This window comes from Planococcus citri, chromosome 4 (assembly GCF_950023065.1).
Source record: "Planococcus citri chromosome 4, ihPlaCitr1.1, whole genome shotgun sequence".
Taxonomy (NCBI): Eukaryota; Metazoa; Arthropoda; class Insecta; order Hemiptera; family Pseudococcidae; genus Planococcus; species Planococcus citri.
In genome coordinates, this window is record NC_088680.1 from 36,220,092 (window position 1) to 36,238,923 (window position 18,832).

At 32.7% G+C, this 18,832-nt stretch overlaps 1 protein-coding gene across 1 annotated transcript; it reads left to right on the plus strand.

The window, feature by feature from the left end:
* Window positions 1-2,790: 2,790 nt before the first annotated feature.
* On the plus strand, window positions 2,791-18,456 carry LOC135845692 (protein twist-like). Its single transcript, XM_065364470.1, has 3 exons — window positions 2,791-5,082; window positions 17,829-17,980; window positions 18,135-18,456. Exons 1-2 carry the CDS (start codon window positions 4,023-4,025, stop codon window positions 17,975-17,977), a joined length of 1,209 nt encoding a protein of 402 aa, XP_065220542.1. The 5' UTR covers window positions 2,791-4,022; the 3' UTR covers window positions 17,978-17,980; window positions 18,135-18,456.
* The last annotated feature ends 376 nt before the right edge of the window (window positions 18,457-18,832 follow it).

Below are 18,832 nucleotides of genomic sequence, written 5' to 3' on the forward strand. Positions count from 1 at the left end.
TTTCCACCCTCGCCCCCCTCCAACCAACCACCCTTGAAGAGTATAGCCAAAAAACGCGTTTTTTTCGAGAAAAATTCGGTATCCATGAGTATTGGGGAGAAAATTCTGATACCTCGCGACATGTGTAGGGGAAGCCTGGGCTTTTCAACACGATTTTTTTCAAAATTTTTCATCATAGTGGTGAGGTAAAATTGACAAAAGAAAACTTTGAACCGCCACAGCTCCGGATTGAAGGGTTCAACACAAAAACGGTTTTCGCTGAAATGTGTCTTTTTACAAGTACTTTCTTCCTACCAATTCATAAAATTAAAATTTTGTGTGCAAAAGGCTCACATTTGCAAAAAAATGTATAGAACAAAAAATGTTGAGCGTCAAATTTTACCTTGAAAAACGTGTTCAAAAGGTTGTCAAAACGCTCATCTACTGAAGGTAGCAAGAACTGTAAACATGAGCGCTGTGAATAAAAAAATACCAAAAAAGTTCAAATTGAGGTCAGAGCGATTCAGTTACAATTCTCACATTCTTTTCAATTCAAACAAGTTTCCACAATGCTTGATGGAAAAAATCCTTCGAAATGGAATGCAGAAAATACAAATTTTTCAAATCCAAAAACACCTACACACGTGTTTAACAAATCTTACCAAAATTCAAAAATGTTGGAAAAAATCCCAAAATTGTACTGAAAAGTCATCTAAAATTCATTCTAGATCATGGATTGGTTCAAAATCAGATAAGAGTGAATGAAAAAAAAACTGATTCCAAAAATTGTTGAATGATAAATTATACAATTTATATTTTTTTAATGGAAATTACAAGCCATAAAAAAATTGACGTAACTTCCAGTGAGAGGAAAAAAATTGTCGACCAAAATTGACCCATCATTCCATCAAGAGGGACAAATCGTTTGAAAAATCAATTTTTTAGCATTTCCGAAGGTTCTTTACCTAAATATTCTGAAAAAATATACTACATTGTGTATCTTATCTACGTAGATTTGGTAAACATATAGGCAGGCCTTTTTTTTGTATTTCCTTCCGAAGGGGGACGCTAAATTGAAGTTACAAGTCCCTAATTTTCATCACCCCACTGTATTTTAAGAAAAATCAAAGTGCCTAAATCATTTTTTTATTGTTTAAACAATTAATATTTTTGGAAATAGGTATAAAAAAGTAACTTTCATTTTGATTTAAGTACAAGCTAAGTTCCTACTTGGACTAAGGTACAAACTTGAATGCGTAATTTTAGATTTAGAGCAATTTCCAAATTTTTATCTCATCGTAATTCTGATTTCGTTTTCACACTTCAATTTTACTATTCTGATCTAATAATATTCAAAATTTTTTGAAAAAGTTACCAAAATTTATTTATTTTTTCATTTTTTAGTGTTTTAATGACAATTTTTCGATATTTTAGACTTTCCTTTGCCCCCTGCGCTCGCCCACTAAAAAAGCCCTGCATAATAGGTATCATTTAATTTACAAGTGTAATTGCACATTTTTTTCGGGTCAGAATTTGTCTATTTTTAAAGAGAACTATAGAAAAAATGAATAGAAAAGGAAATCGAGAGGAAAAATATAAAATTACGAAGATTGATTTTAAAAATAGAAAAGGCAGCACTTTTTAGACAAATTTTGCCAAACGTTAGGACTTTTTGACAATTTTTGCAAAAGCTGTACTTTCAAGACTATTTTGGCTAACAACAAGATTTTATTCACCATTTCGGCATAAAACAGAATTTTTTGGATAACTTGTCAAAAAAAAAGGTCTTTGGCTACAATAATTCATCAAAAAAAGTAAAACCTGCAAGCAATTGACAGAAAGCAGTCAGTTTTGAAAATGTTGGCTAAATGCAGAAGTTATTTTTTACAATTATTTATCTATTTTGGCAAAAAAACAATATTTTTTTATACATATATAAATATTGTTTAAACAGTCACAAGGTATTAGATACATAAGTGACTTAATATCAGGAAATAATGTATCTTAAATGAAATCATGATAATTAGTTACGAAAAAAATTAAATCTTACAATGATTTGGCCCTAAACAGGACTTTTAAGGATAATTTTGGTAAAAGCAATAATTTTTCTAATTTTGGTAACAGGATTTTTTGAACATTTGGGCAAAAAGCGGGAGTTTTTTGGGCAATTTTTACAAAAGTTAGGAGTTTTTCATCATTTTGACATAAATGAGATTTTTTGACCATTTAGGGGAAAACAGAACTTTGCAGACAATTCTGGCAAAAAAACATAAACAAAGACTTCTAAAGATAATTTTGGAAAAGCAAGCATTTTTGAAATTTTGGCTGCAAACAAAATTTTTAGGTCATTTTCTGCAAAAAAATATTAAGACTTCTTTAAAAACGTCAAAAAAATATTTTTCGACAATTTTGTCAAAAAACATATCTTTTTGGCAACTTTTACTAAATAAAAGAAACTTCTGTACAATTTTGACAAAAATGAGGCTTTTTTGACAATTATTCTAACGATAAGATTCCTTGGCAATTTTTACAAAAAGTTGAGATTTTTGATAATTTTAGCAGAAATGGGAATTTTTAAAATTTTGGCCAACAACAGGATTTTTCCTTCATTTTAAAAAAAAATATTAGAACTAGGTAGGTATATATTTTGATGACGTCAGGAAAAAATGTCTGTTTCGACAATTATTATAGCCAAAAACAGTGCTTTTTTCACTATTTCGACAAAAGTTATAAGATTTTTTTACAATTTTGACAAAAACGAGGCTTTTTTGATAATTTTGGCAAAAGCAGGAATTTTTGGCAAGTTCGTTGTAGCGATTTTTCGCCCCATATACCACGTAGCTACACGACCAAAATCCCCACCACTATGACGAAAAATTTTGGAAAAAATCGTGTTGAAAGGCCCAGGCTTCCCCTACATTTTTCTTGCAAAAACTCGTTTTTTAGGTTGGAGCGGAAATTCCGCTCGAAAATTTTTTTTGGAAGTACCCAACAATAATCCATCATAATTTTTCAAATCTGAGAACAGGGTCATTTCACCTATCTTACCGTAGCTGTGCTTTTTTGCCTCGTTTTCCCTCTCCTTTCTGGAAACCTATAATGAAAAAAAAAAAAACGAAACGAAATACTCGTAGAGCTAGAAATATGATCGAAAAAGTGAATCAAGAAATATAAATGGAGTGCGGAGCTCGTCATGGAAAGAGTATAATAGTATAATGTATTGTATGTATTATGAGTGACGACGCCGTCGTACGACGAGATGAACAAGGCAAGAGCAGGCGAACAGAGGGCGTTAACTGAAGAAGAAGATTTCGCTACGAATAATCTATCATCGAGTCGGTAGGATATGTACGAGGAGAAATACTCGCATTCGTACGCGTATCTTAGGATGGATTTTAACTCTCTCAGCAGGATGAGTATGGATGAGAAAAAATAGAGAGAGGCGAGTCAGACCCCACCTTCAACGCGGTGTGACCGAAGAAAAAAGAAAAAATAATGAGCGAGTGAGACTTGAAACAGATAAAGAAAGAGTAAGGAGAACTGTCACACAGCATGCAAAGCATCCGAGCCGGCTGCAGTAGAAAAGAGCGGCGAGAGCAGAAGATCGCGCGCTATTCGTAGAACCGGAGGATGTGTCAGGGACCCCCGAACGTTTCGTGATCCGTGAGTCGCTCCTCGGTACATCGTTTCACTATTCAGCGGGATATTCATCATTTGTTTGGTACGGCGTTGCGGCCAAGTCACTAACAAACTTCCCCTCTTCTGTACCCTTCGACTCGATCGTCGATCTACGTCGATTTACGAGTATCTTACGTTTTTTTTTACTCTCGTGCTCGTCGTGTGAATCATTATCTCGCGTCGAATTTTGGAACACTGTGTACCCGCAGTTGGCCAATTTACGCGGTATCGTGTGTGTTGTTGTGTGACGATGTGATTCGATTTTTCGATCAATTTTTTTACGTTAAAATATGAATTATTGCGGTTATGGTGTCGTTTTTGATGACTAAATTTGGATAGTGATCGTTGCGTGTGTGGCTGGATCAATGATGAACTACGCGATTGCCCCGATACCGGGTGCAAATTGTACGATGGATGATCACAATAAACTATCACCTTCGATGTACTACGAGTTCGCAAACGCCGACGGTCCAGGTGGGCAGGTATTGATGTCCTCCGACTACTACGGTTCGTTGTCACCGAAGAAAATCCAATACGAGAAATTTCAAGATATAAAATTCGGTCCCGATGTGATGGCTGCGGCAGCCGCTGGTCACGAATTCGAATACGTTAATTCGGCCCCAACGCCGGACCCGGATCGCAAATCGGCCAATATGGAAGATCTCGTCGACCTGAGTTCGAAACAAGATCACCTGTTCGTCAACGGTTCGCCAGGTTCGGCGTATTTCGTAGCTTCGAATCGGGAAACGCCGATGAAATTCATGCCTCATTTTTACGTCGATAATACCGGAGAACGTCTAAAACACATTAAACTAGAACCGGATCAAGTGGATTATGCCGAAGATGCGTCATCTTTGATGGTAGCCACTTCGATGGCTTTGGACGAGTATTACCAGCAATCGACGATAACAACGAGCTTACCTGCGGCTCCTACGACCACCACGACGACATCGTCGTCATTGAGCAGCAAATCGGCCGAATTTGCTGAATTCTCGAGCAGTTCTTCGGCCGCCGATACGCCTACAGCAATCATTCCGAAAAAACGTAAACGATCTCAGCGTGGAAACTCCTCAGCTAAGAATACCAATTCCGGATCCGGTACTGAATCGCCATTGAGTTGGGATGAAGGTATCGACTCGACAGGTCGCAGAAGTTCGATGGGCAAGATGCGTAAAAAAGGGCCTCAAACGTACGAGGAGATTCAAAACCAAAGAGTTATGGCTAATGTACGAGAAAGACAGAGGACCCAGAGCTTGAACGAGGCTTTTACTTCGTTACGTAAAATCATTCCTACCCTGCCTTCGGATAAGCTGTCCAAAATACAGACTCTTAAATTGGCTACTCAGTATATTTACTACTTGAACGAGTTGCTGAAATGCGGTAGCCACGAACACGGAGATACTGATAATGAAGATTCGCCCAGAGGTAAGCGATGGTATTTAATTATATATTTTTTATGTTGATGTTTCCTTTAGAAAAATTAGAACATTACGATTCGATTTCATAAGACTAAATTCAGTGTGGAAATTTATGGTTTCGAATTGAAAAATTGTCCTACGTATTTTTTCTTCGAATGGTTCGCACGAACCCCTCTCATTTTGACGAAGGATGTAATAAATTACATAAACACTATTAAATTCTCGTTTTTTTTTCAACATGTTATACGAGTCATTTTTGACATTACTCGTAGTCTCATACTACCTAAAATTTTAAAAATAATGACAACATGATGTAGAAAATTACGTTGAATTTTTCTCATCTTGCAGGGATTGTACTCGGTTACTAAAGTTACTAATAGTAACTTTTGGTTACTTTTTAAAAATGTTGGTTACTAAAAGTTACTTTTTCCGAGTTTTTTCACAAATTTCCTTTTTTTTTTTCAAAATTTTATCCAAATTCTTCAAAAAATTTAAATGGCATCAGTGCTTTTTCAGCGTTACGAATTTTATTTTTTCAGTGTTGATGATTTTTCTTCTGAAATGTACTTGGGGGTTTTCTAATTTGGACAGGTATTATTATTTTTGAATTTGAATTTTGATGATTTTTTTCGCCTGAATTTTTGCCGAATTTTATCACCTTGAATTCTCATGATTTCTTCATAGAAATATTCCCTCGAGCTTGTGTGGTTTTATTGCTCAAATAGTCAGGATTTCTCCTTATTTCAGTTCGATGACTTTTTTTGAATTTTGTGAATTTTTTTCTTCGCCGATTTGGTGAGTTTTCTTTTCAATTTTTGTAGATTTTACCCTACTCTGACGGTATGATTTTTTTGAATTTTCGCGAGTTCTCTTTTTTCAAGTTGCCTATATGACTGCATTTTTTTTATTTCAACAGTTTTTTTTTTGAGTTTCGTGCTTTAAAAAAACAAGTGATTTTTTGGCTCATATTTTTGTGGAATTGTGATTTTTCTTCTTCCAAAAATCATGATTTCCTTTAAATTTTGATCTTTTTTTCGAGAAGGGAGGAAATCTTCTTCAAGATATGATGACTGTTTTTTTTTCACCTTTTGTGGTGGATTTTTCTGCATCTTGATATCTTTCATTCGTTGATCCCTCTTTCTCTTTCCTCATCTCTTCCAGTTATGAGGGAAGGTCCTCCGGATTTCCTCTCTCTTTGAACTATTTTTTTTTCAAGTTCGACTTATTTTTCTCTGTTGAATAATCTTGAGTTTTGTTAGAATTTTTCCTATGATTTTTCAGAAAATGTTTTTGATTCACCTAGTTCCGAATTTATACTTAACCGATTGAAAAGATGGGTAAATTGATAGAAAAAAAAATGAATCGCGATACTGCGATTCAACTACAACGATTCACTTTTGTTTTGAATACGATTCAGAGTCTGATTCTGAATCCGATTCAAAATTGATTCGCAATTCATTTCTGCGATTCGAATCGCACAATTTCTAATTTTGACCATAGACTCAAGTTGGAAGGTAGATAATTATGGTACACTGGACTTTGGATTTTTAAAAATGCTATCCAAATTTGGGATTTGTCCAGGAGAAATGGACCTTGGGATGAAAACTCACCCAGCCCTTTCCAGAGCCCTTCAACTCCCCTCAATTTTCACGATTTTTGAAATAAAGTTATTTTGATGACATTGGTGTCGTTTTCATATGATTCGATACCGCTGAGCACGAATACGACTTCAGATTTTCTGCTACAGCCCCCTCCCTCAGTTTTTATTATTCCTCCTCGAGGATTGATTTCACATTTAAAATAGCTCAGTAATTTTGTTCTACATCAAATTTCCTACAAATTTTGTCCACCAACTTTTCCCCCTCCGACTATGGGAAGGGGGATGAAGCCTCTGAAAATTGGTTTTTCAAGGGGAAAAAATACAATGAAAAGCTAGTAACCCTCTCTGTAATAGAATGAATTATGACATCGTCAAAATGGAGATCACCCCTGCCCCTCTCCTCTATTTAATAGGTACGCTTCATCATGATATCCCCCCCTCGTAACATTCTCATTTTGATTCGTGAAAATATTACGTCTAAGTATGCCAAAAATCACACACCCTTCTCTTTTCATTAAACTCATTTCTCTGGCATTCTCTTAAGTTTATTTTAAACAAAAAATTAAAACAATTACTTACTTGAATATTTTTTTAAAAATTCATTTCAAGGAAAAATATTCATTTAGCCGTTTCATCGTCAGGTACCTAACGTTATTTCAAATAAATTATGTTGATCTCAATTATACGCTACCTCAGATTTAAATTAACGTCCGAAATTTTGCAACCAGTCCGCAGGATGGGTTCTGCTATCTATTGTACCTATAAGTAGAGGTGTTTTTTTGACGCGAATAGGCTCCAATTTCCTCTCTTCAAATACAGTGGAACCGCGAGAAGTGCAAACTCAAGGGACTGGAAAAATTGGTGCACTTATTGAGTTTTTCACTTAAAAGGGTTTGCACTAAGCTAGGTTATTTTTTCACAATTTGCACTTATCAGGGTGAATAAATTACGGATCAAGTATTTACTTTTTTTTACTCAATTTTGATGATTTTTCATTTGATTTTACGTTACTTACATCCATTTTATGCCAACTTTACCGGTTTTTCAATTTTACACGATTTGTTTTGGACATTCTACTACTTTAGTGTAATTAATATTGGAGGATTTTTTTGGATATTTTCTACATTTTTTACAGTATTTTTCAAATTTTTACTTTGGTTTCAATGATTTTCCCTAAAAATTCGCCAAATTCATTGCACTTATCGAGGTACTGTTGTAGTTATGGAGGTGAATTTACTAAATCAACTGTAGGGACTGGGGATTAATTTTGGTTGCACTTAACGTGAATTTTCACTTATTGAGGTTGCACTTATCGCGGTTCCACTGTACTTGTTAATGTCTACGCAATATCGAATCGTATCAATTATTTTCTAATAAAAAAATTCACTCGAATCAAATATGCGAATAACTATGGAGTAAAAGTCTGTCATCAAGCTCCTTCAATTTTAAATGATTAATTATTAATTGGCAGTTTAAATATTTATTAGCAATACCTATATTTATAAGCACTTACTCAGATGTTAATAATATAAAATTGATGAAATAAAAATATAAAATAGGTAAGTATAAATATAAATTACAAATTATTGAATGAATTGAAAACACCAATTAGTTAATAGAACAAAAATGATTACAAAAATATGACTTTGAAAATTAGAATTAGTAAAAAGCAACTTGGAAAACTTGAATTATTAAAAGCAACCTCGGAGATGTTAGGAGTTTGAAGAATATGGTAAGACTCATCTCAGCGTAGGCTTTCCAGCCATCCTCAACCCTTGGCTGGAAGGCCTAGGTGACGTGTCTGTACCCATTTTAATCAAAAAGGAAATATATGGAATCATAAAATTATTAATCTATATAATTTTACTATTTCTTGAATGATCACTCTTAAAGCAGCTTAGGCTTAACCAACAGTTAAACATAAGATGCAGCAAGAGTGAACCTTCATAAAAGGAAAATTTTAGTATGGAGAAAGGAAATGAGAATAAATATTAAATTCGGAATTTAATAATTATTGTGGTACAGACAGGACAGAATGAGTAGTATTTAAATCTTAAATCTTATTAAATCTTCTCTTATGCAAATAACATTTAGTGATTTGCATATGAGCAGAGAATAAAATAATAAAAAAATAGGGGAGGAAAGGCTGCTATGTACACTATTCGCTTATACTATATACTGTGTATATAACAAGTATATTCCTCGATCTTATTTTTCCCCGTTTTATTACGAAAAAAAAAACAGAATTGTCATGTAACCGTGTTGCAAATTTTTATTCGCGTAGGTAGGTATTTTGCTATTTTTGAATGAGTTTCAGTGAACTTGTTGCTTTCTTCAGTGGAGATATAAAACTAAAACTAAATATCGTTGCTTTATTAGGAAAAGGTCGTAACTACAATTTTTATAAAAAATGAGATAGTAGTATCATTGGAAAGAGAATTTTGTCCTCTACATGATGCAACACTTGAAATTGAATTTCGATATTTTTTGTTCTTGTAATAGCCGAAAACAAATGGTTTTAAATACACGTTTTCAAAACCGTTACAATGAAAAGGTTCTAAATGATATTGTTTCTCAGATTGAACCTATTTCTTTTGATTTTTGTAATTTGTTGGTAAGAAAAGTCATTATAAACACATAATTTCACGTAATTTCACTGACAAATTGTAGAAAATCAACCTCATCACCTTAAGGATATCGTTCCTGTGTATTTCTTATGGGCTTTTGATAAAAAAAGCTTGACTTAAGGTGAAAGTTCCTTTGTTGAATTTCACTTTTTTCAGTTCAGAGTTCCTCAAATAAAAAAATAAAAAATCAGTGCTACCAGGATGTTTATTTCGAAAATTAGCAGGAAAATGATTGCAATAACCAAATGTTCTCTTACCTCATCTAAAACTATCAAGTGTACTTGATAGAATGCTCTTTAAAAATTAAAATGCGTTTTCTGAGAAATCAACTTTCATGTAGTTACGACCTTTTCCTAATAAAGCAACGATATACAGTACAGTGATACAACATGAATCAAAATACTACTGTATATTTTTGTAGATAAAATATAGCGAAAAAGGATTACCCTGCAAATCGAAACATTGCATTAGAACAAAAGTTAATTAGGTACAGTAAAAGCTTGATATGTAAGTAACGTTTTTCAAAGGACTGACAAGAAGGAGCGTTATAAGCCGAAGCGCGCTATAAGTGAGCGTCCTTGGTTAAATGGGGTTGTCTAGGGGGATCAGAAGAAATCAGCAGTGTAATGAAATCAGACTTACCCTACAACCAAAAGCATCATACTAAGCTTTTACTGTACTTACACAAAAATAAAGAGGTCTCGATTAAATTCATAATAAGTGTAAATGTGTACAAGTAAGTATCAATTTAAATACACAAACAAACGATCAGATTTACAAACAAACTAAGTAGGTATCAGATTTACAAAACATCTCCCAACACAACAAATAAATTAACGAAAGATAACAGATTAACTTACTTACATAGAAAAGACAAATTTCCATGAGTAAAATGTAAAAACTTCAAATTACTGTTCCCAGTAAATCCCAGACAGTAAACAAAAGGGCATAGCCTTTTGGAATAAAATTTATTTTATGTAAAATAATGATACATATAAATATGTATGAAACACAACATTAAAAATGAAAACTCTAAACATTTAGATCTAGATTGCTTGGCGATGTTTTGATATCATGAATTTTTTCATTAAAGTTACTTAATGAACAGATTTTTGTTGACAATTCTTTTTGCAAGTTTTTTTTTTTTTTTTTGGTTGGCGGTAATTTTGCTTTTTAAAAGTATTTTTGATGGATATTAATTACCTACTCATATACTCAATAATAATAATAATAATAATGTTCTGCGACCTCAAAAACATATTATGCGACATATTGCACATCGATGAGGGTCGAATCCTAATATCACCAATTAATTTTGTAGATATTCTGACTTACGCCAAAGTGGAGTAAGTCAGAACTAGTTACATTTTATTGCATTGTGCGAAAGCTACTGTGACAATCGCGCTCAAATTTTTACCATAGGTAAAGAACCCTTATGGGAACCTACATAACAAATTTGAGCCATATTGGTTCATTAGTACTAGAGTAACAGCTGCTCAAAGTTGAAATAGTGAAAAACCGTTCTGACTTCCCCGGTGCACCTTATTATACAGGTAATTAGAAAGTATTGATCAAGTGTATTGAAAAGACTTGAAGAAAGTACATAAGTTATGTAAAAAAATTAATGTATCAAAAGGACTAGAAGGAATTATCAAAGTACATACATAAGTTACAATGAAAAAATATAGATAGGACTAGAAATGTAGATAGGTTTAACCTGATGCATAATATCTAAGCATATCAAGATAAATGATGAATAAGATTAAATGCATATTAGCATATGAATAAAATATGCATGTATCAGATAAAAAATAATTAAGAAAATGCATAAAATAAATGCAATCATATTAATAGGCAAATGCATATCATAATATAGGCGAGGAGGATATGCATAACAATAATTATACAATTACATACACATCATCTGTTACTGGTTCATCTTCAGGAAACCTGTGGTTTCTCAAAGTTTGAGCCTTTTTTTCAACAGATATCAATTTAAAGTATTTGTAGTATTTCTATAGGAAATGAAAAAATTACCATTAATAATAATAATTAAAATGATTACTCTAAAATGTTTTTAATTAAACTTACTCGATGTTTTCTGGGTGTTAGTCATCTTGGTAAACCTCGAAATTTATCACTCTCGGATTCAATTGTGTTTCTTCTGATGTGTTACTCTCGTATAATTCCGCGTTGATTAAGCTTAAATCTTCGTATACATTTCTATAACTGCAAAAAAAAACTTTTCAAAAACTTATATGTCAATATCAATTTTTGTAAAAATTACCATACTCACATCTTTTCCCTTTTTTGTATCTCTCTTGAATCATTCACCTCCTGGAAGTCTCCAAAAAAATCCAAGAAGATCTAATTGTGGGCTGAATACCATTTCTTTTTTTTTCAAAAACCTAAACTGAATTTGCGTCATTATCTCAATTTTTCACGTTGTTTAAAACATACAGTATTTTTCTCCATAAAAATCAGTTTTCCATCTCAACTCAGCACCTTATACGAGAAAAATGATGAAGACCAAAATGTCGGCATTGTAACTAAAAAATTGAACTGCTCATAACGAAATTACGACGATTTTATTTTATTTTTTTTTCTAAATAGAAGTCAACATTTAAACAACCAATCTTTGCTGAGAAATGATTTCCGAATGAGCAGATTTATCTAATTTTTGAATGACTAGTTGCTAAGCGTTCAGTTCCGCTGATTTTTCTAAATTTTTAATGTTTATCTTCCTTCTGCGATAGTTCCACATCGACACTAATTATTTAAAATATTTATTCCGTCGTGAATAAGAGTAATAAATAATATTGCAAAACCCATAAAGTGCTTAGATAAAAAAAAATTCATGGACCATTTTAGTTCAGAATTCGTGAAAATTGTGATTCATCGTTACTACAAATAATTAGCTCTCAGTGAGACGTGAGTTTTAGGAGCGTAGAAAAGTTATTTTAGCGCAACGCTAAATTGAAAAAAATTACTAGATACATAATATATTAAAATAAAAATTATGAAAAATACATATCTTTAAGAATGAACTTTTAAAAAAATCATAGATGGATCCCTCTAGAAGCCAAGATAGCTGGATAATTCGTTGAAGAATAGTAGGCTGTAGGGGGAGGTAAATTCAAAGTCGATAAAAACAGAAAAAAAATTGAATTTTTCAGACTTTTTTAATCGCGTATTTATGATTAGTCGAAAAAAGAGAGGTAAAGAGGGAAAATTATGAGAGCGAGCGCTTGATTCATTAAACTTCTCAAGCTGATCGTAATTTTACGAATAATTCGTAAAATGACAATTTTTTTCTCAGCATTGAAGGATTACTGGAATAAGAGCTCTATATACACGAAAACTAAAATCATCTTGAGTATCTCCAGGGAGCTGGATTTTCACATTCGCGTTGCCTTATCCGAGTATAATACAGAAAAGATTAGAAAACGATTAGCAAACCACACACGCGACGAGAGTAATAAAATAAAGAAAAGAAAAGAAAACACCCTTTGATTATCCTCATAAAGGAATTCTTTGTTTACCTAAAATCCTCGACTATAACTCGATGAATTTCACCACAAGGAGAAAAAAAAGCTTACAAGACAAAGAGATATTTTTAGGCTTTGAAAGAATACCAAGAAGCAAGGGTTTGTAGATTAGCTAATCTGTAATTCATTGTTAGATGAATCGATAATTATTGGTTCACGGATTCCATCACAATTCATTATGAAATAAGCCTATGCCCTATAGTATTTCATTCCCGGTAGAAAACCGGATAAAGTAAAGATATTCGCTTTTTTTTACGCATTTCTCTGTTTTTTGATAACCCATTTTATGGTAGTTGTTTATCTGGCTTGTGATTACTGTGAATGAATTAGTGATTAACTATTTGTAAAAGGATAGCCTACGATAACAAATTACTCGTATTTGAAACACTCGAAACGATCAACGACTTTCCTTTTCGTATGTAAGCCGAAGGGGTAGGTCGCGGGTCGGTTCAACTCGGAATCTACTCGTAAATTCTTTTCAATTCCGTGGTGAATGATTGCCCATCCTTTTTTTTTCTTCGTTATCTTCGGTTTCGGCGTAGTTCCGTTTATTTGATGTATTTATATGTCGTAAAAAAAGGAAAGTGAAAACTGAAAAGGGTGAACTGGAGGTTGATGTGAGATCCGAATGACAGGCTTGATTACTGTAGTATGATGTAGATTCTGATTTGAAAATGCTGGGGCGTGAATTGATAGATAAAATTCTCTGAATGTTGTTTTTTTTTTTTTTTTTTTTGATAAGAGCTATAAATACGACTACGAGTACAGTACACCTACCCTTTTTATTATTTTATTTAGGATTTTTTTTTTGCTATTTTGTTTAGAATTTTTTCCAGATTTGGGTTTATGGGGAGAGCGTGAGTGGGATTTCCGTTTTTTGATTATTTATTTGTATTTGTGTGTCGCAGATGAAAATTTTAATGTGAGTTGGTGAGTTTTGTATGTCGAGATGATTTATTTATGAATTTTATTATGAGCATGAGTTTTGTATTTTTCCGATCTATCGAAATAATACTTAGGTGTTTTTCAAATTTTTCAAACCTATGGAAAATTGAGCGACCAGCTGGAAAATAAAATGAGAAAGGAATAATTTGTTTGATATATCGACTATTTGGAAATTGACCGATCGATGCAATAACTTGAAATTTTCCAATTGACTCATTCATTTTATTATTTATTTTATTTTCTTTAAATGCTGGAGAAGTATTTATCATATTTAAAGTTTTTTTTTTCTGAAAGGTCAAGTTATCCTTTGTGCAAATGAATTAGATTAATTTGAAGCTCATTGTTAAGATTTGCCCTTCTTTCTCCAGACGATACGTGATTTCAAAGTTCATTAAATGATTTTCATACGTATTAGGTGGCTTTTAAACATTTCAGTAAAAACGGTTCAATTTCCTTTTTTTGTGAACTTGATCAGTTAAAAATTTATTTTATGCTCCATAATTTTGTTTCTATCAACTTTTCTCGTTGAATCATAAATTATCGATTTTTTTGAGGTGGAAGAATAATTCAATATTTTGTCAAATTTCTCATCATAAACGATCAATTATCCAAGTTGAACATTTTCAATTTTTTCTAATGCATGGTACCTAATTCAAAAATCAAGTGAGGAGCTCATTGCAAAAATAGCCCTTGTCACTTTGAAAAAAAATTGGGGAGGATCTTTTCTCCACTGCATTGTATGGATGCATCAGTATGATAGCCCTCTAAAAGTTTTTCCGAGAGTAACAGGAATTACTCAAGTTGATTAAAAAAAAATCACTTTGAATACACTATACCAATTCATCGAGACTTTACAGTGGTTTTTTGTCTCGCTTGTATTTTATTTTCATTTTGGACAAGGGCTATTTTTGCAATGAGCTCCTCAAGTCCATTGTGAAAAACAGACTCGTGTGAAATTTCATGTTCCACAACTTTGTTTCTATTGTTAGGAAGGTTTCCCAACTAACAGAAAAATTTTTGAAGCGGGAAAAGGTGATTCGATTTTATGTGCTGAACTGCATTTTTCGATTTTTACTGAATTTTTAAAAATCAAATTTATGGTCAAAAATGCAAAAAAAAACCAAAATTTTACTAAAGGGGCCTAGAAAGCTGAAATTTGCCATGTACTCTATTTTCGACCACTCAAAATCTATTGGAAATGGGTTTGAACCATGTTGAGTCTATCTCCGGAGCCTCCAGCAGATTTTGGAAAGATGGAAATTTTTTTATAAGATTTACTTCACACCTTTTTGCCAACATTCTGAGTGGATTAAAGTAGGTTTCAAACTATTCTAGAGTCTCCCAAAACTTTTTAAAAATTCCAGATATTCAAAAATTGCCATAAAAAATGTTTTCCAGCGACTTCATAATTGAAAATTGAAAAAATTCACTATTCTTCTATTGCTTGATGAAAAAAAGGCGAAATAATCCTTAAACTTACACTATATTTTTGACATTTTGGGCAGGCAATTTCAAGACCTTTTATGGAGCTTCCAGCAACTTTATAAAAATTTCAGATTTTCCAAAAGTGCCATTGAAAAATTTTTCCAGCGACTTCAAAATCGGAAATTTGAAAAATCCTTTGTTCTTCTACCACTTGATGAAGAAAAGTTGAGCACTCCTGTACATTCCAGTATTGACATCTGGAGTTGATTGCCGGCGGTTTTAAGACGTTTAGCCTCCAGCAATTTTCTGGAAATTCCAGTTTTTTCAAAAAAAAAAACATAAAATCTGTCAAAATTTAGTTTAGCACGTATGCTCGCAATTGTTTTTCCAGCTTTCAATTGTGAATTCGCTCGAAAAATATACGATTTCGAACCGACAAAAACCAATTTTGGAAACATGATGTGTTATCTGTAAAATCGCGTTTGTGTGTGCTGACTTCTGAAGTTGAGTAGGACAGTTTTTATAGCGATTTTTAAGAATCTCTAATTTTTAAAAGGTTGCAGGAGGTTTCAGATCACCTTGAAACCAACTCCAAACGACTCAGAATGTCAAAATAAGTGTATGAAGTGAATTTCAACTTTCCGAATTCATGGGATAAAATTTTGAGAAATTTCCAACTTTCAAAAAACTGCTGGAAGCTCCAGAACTGCTCAAAACAGTTCGAAACCGCTTCCAATCAATTCGGTTGGTCAAAAATAGGGTAGGTTGCCAAATCTTAGCATTCTACATAGGTCAATTTGATAAAATTTTGATTTTTTCGTATTTCTAGCCCAAAGATTTTCAAAAAAACACACCAAGAATCAAAAAATGCAATTCGCCGCGTCTCCTGAAATTTCGACTGGTTAAGAATTTTAGCGTGCACTTTTCGATTCAACTTTGTCGGGTTCAAAAATTTTCCCCAGCTAGTTGAGATCAGTGTTGTACAAATCCTGTTAAAAAAACGAAACAAAGCAAACTTTTTTTTGGTTTTGAAACAAAATTTTTGCTTGTTAAAAATTGAACTAAAAAACGACCTTTAAACATTTTATGCTGAAAAACGGTATCTTTTGATTGCAAACTTGATTTCCTTTTTTTTTTTAGGTATAGGTATTATTATTTGCAACGTATGCTTCATAATCTAAATTGTGGGAAATCTTGTCAGCCATTTTACCAAAGTTGAAAAAATCTCGAATTCGATGGTTTCTCAAAAACATAGGGAAAAAACAAAAAACCATGAAAAAACCCAATATACCTCCAGAACAACTAGTCTAGGTTTTAATAAAAAAAAAAAAAAAAAACATCTGAAAAATAAAGCACGTTTTAAACAAAAAAAGTTTAAAACAGAATTTTACACTGTTCTTTTTTTGTTTTTGTTTTTTTTTCGTACTACCCTGTTGGCCTTTGGGATACCTCTCTTGTTTTTTTTTTTTTTTTTTGTAGAACTAGATCCCTCACTTTTTGCTAGAATTGACTTTTCGCAGTGAAAAATTTGTCAATTCTTTCACCGCGAGCATTTATTTTCCAGGGAAAACCAAGGGTTGACCACAAATTGAGAACGATCGAAGTTGTAAAGTATAAAATTTTCTGTTTCTGTAAAATTTTGATAATTTTTTTCCTGAAGGTTTTGTTGTTGAGATATTTTGAATAATTTCCTCATTTGATACGTTACTCAATATCAAAATCTTGAATATGACATCCTCAGAATCACTCTTCAGCTATTGAAAAAAATGTTCATTTGTAAACATTTCTAAATATTTTCTCAATCTCTTTCTTGCCAATTTTCAGTATTTTTCGAATAATGGCTCCAACCCAAACGATCAAAAAACTATTTTTCATATTTCTGCATTGATTTGTAGAAATCTGACCAAGCGCCAATTTCGTCTCAAGTAATCCTCCCTATCAAATTTTTAGTCACTGACGTGCCACTTCACTAGACATAATTATGCTTTTTTATTTTCATATCATTTTCAGATTGATGAAATATCGAAATGAAAAAACCCAGCTGGGTGACAATGGTAAATCCTTCCCCCCCTCTCCTCTTCATATCCCACCTCCTTGGTTGAGATTTTTTAACCATTTCGGTTCTTCTTGGCATCCAAAAACTCGCTGAAAAAAAAACGTTGACCATTTAGCTCTCTTCTGTTGTACGCAGTGTTGCCAAACTTGTCATTTTCCATATTTTTTCAAACTTGCTGAGGCAATGAATCATACTAACAGTAAGGGGTCATTTTCAGGAGGAAAAACGAAAATATTCTGTATTTCAGTATTTGAAGGTGGAAGTAGAGGATAGACAGGATTCTGATAAATTATTCTGACGTGACGTGAGATACGTTTATATGAATGTTTCACGTTCACAGAAATGCAGGAAATGTGGATATTTTCAAGCAAATCTTTTTAGGAAATTCCTAATGTGCCTCTGACTAAATATTCGTGAAAAAACGCACACTTATGTAATATAATACTGTCATATTTTCGAGAATTTTAAGCTTATCAAAGAATTAATTGGAAAAAAAGTATATATCATTATCAATTTATCATTTATGCAATTTTTTTTTTCATATGTTCACAGGAGGATGCGACCATTCCAATACAAATGACGAGAAAAACTCCAAAATGGGCATGTTATCTTGCAGTTACACGGCTCACGAACGACTAAGTTACGCATTCAGTGTATGGCGAATGGAGGGAGATTGGTCGAATAGCAGTAGTCACGGATAGAGGGTGAGTATCGCCATTTGCGTCTCTTTCGACCCCTCTAAAATAGGGCTAAATTAGACACCGCGCCTTAAAAGCTTTCCATCAAAGCAGGAAAATGGCTACCTACCTAAATAATTCTATTTTTATTCATACTATTTCTCTTTTTTTTTATTCGCAGAGGTTCGTAAATCGTATGTGATTGTGGATGGCCATTTTTTATTTTCAATGTTTTCTTTATATTGGTGCTGGAAGTTACGAAGCATCCACCAGTTTCCATATTTTTACGTATTTTTTTAAAAGTATTTCTCGTCTTTTTACTTGATGTAATTTTTTTGAAAATTTATTGTTGTGTAAGAATAATTTTGTTTTGCATACGTTTTTGTTTTTTTTTTCTGTATAGAATTGTACCTGTATATTTAAGTTGTTTATTTTTACCTTTTTTGTTACGTACGTGCCACAAAATCTGACAATTTTTAATAAAATGATTTTTATTATTTCTATATTGCGATTATGATGTTTGATTTGATTTCAGTACAGTGCAGTGATGGATGAATAACGATTTATTTTCTGGATAAAATTTGACGAAATTATTCTTGAAAATTTTTTTTATCGAGTTACTTACGTATATCGCCTACATCTCGGATTTTTCCAAATTAAATTAAAATGTACGAATGTATTCAGTTCGAAAAAACCATTTCGGTCATTTTTAAATTCAATTTTTTCACCAACTATAGGTTCGCAGAACCGGCGGATGTCGTCGCCTCAGAGTCGATTCTCGTGTGTGGGAGATGGAAGAGGAAACGGAACGAGAGCCAGAGCGAAAGAGAGACAACGACGATGGAAAAAGCAAAGAGGAAAAAAAATTACGAAAATAAC

Coding starts and splice junctions, on each gene's coding strand:
- LOC135845692 (XM_065364470.1), top strand. CDS start 4,023: ATGATGAACTACGCGATTGCCCCGATACCGGGTGCAAATTGTACGATG. Junction 5,083..17,828: donor TAATGAAGATTCGCCCAGAG/GTAAGCGATGGT, acceptor ATATGTTCACAG/GAGGATGCGACCATTCCAAT.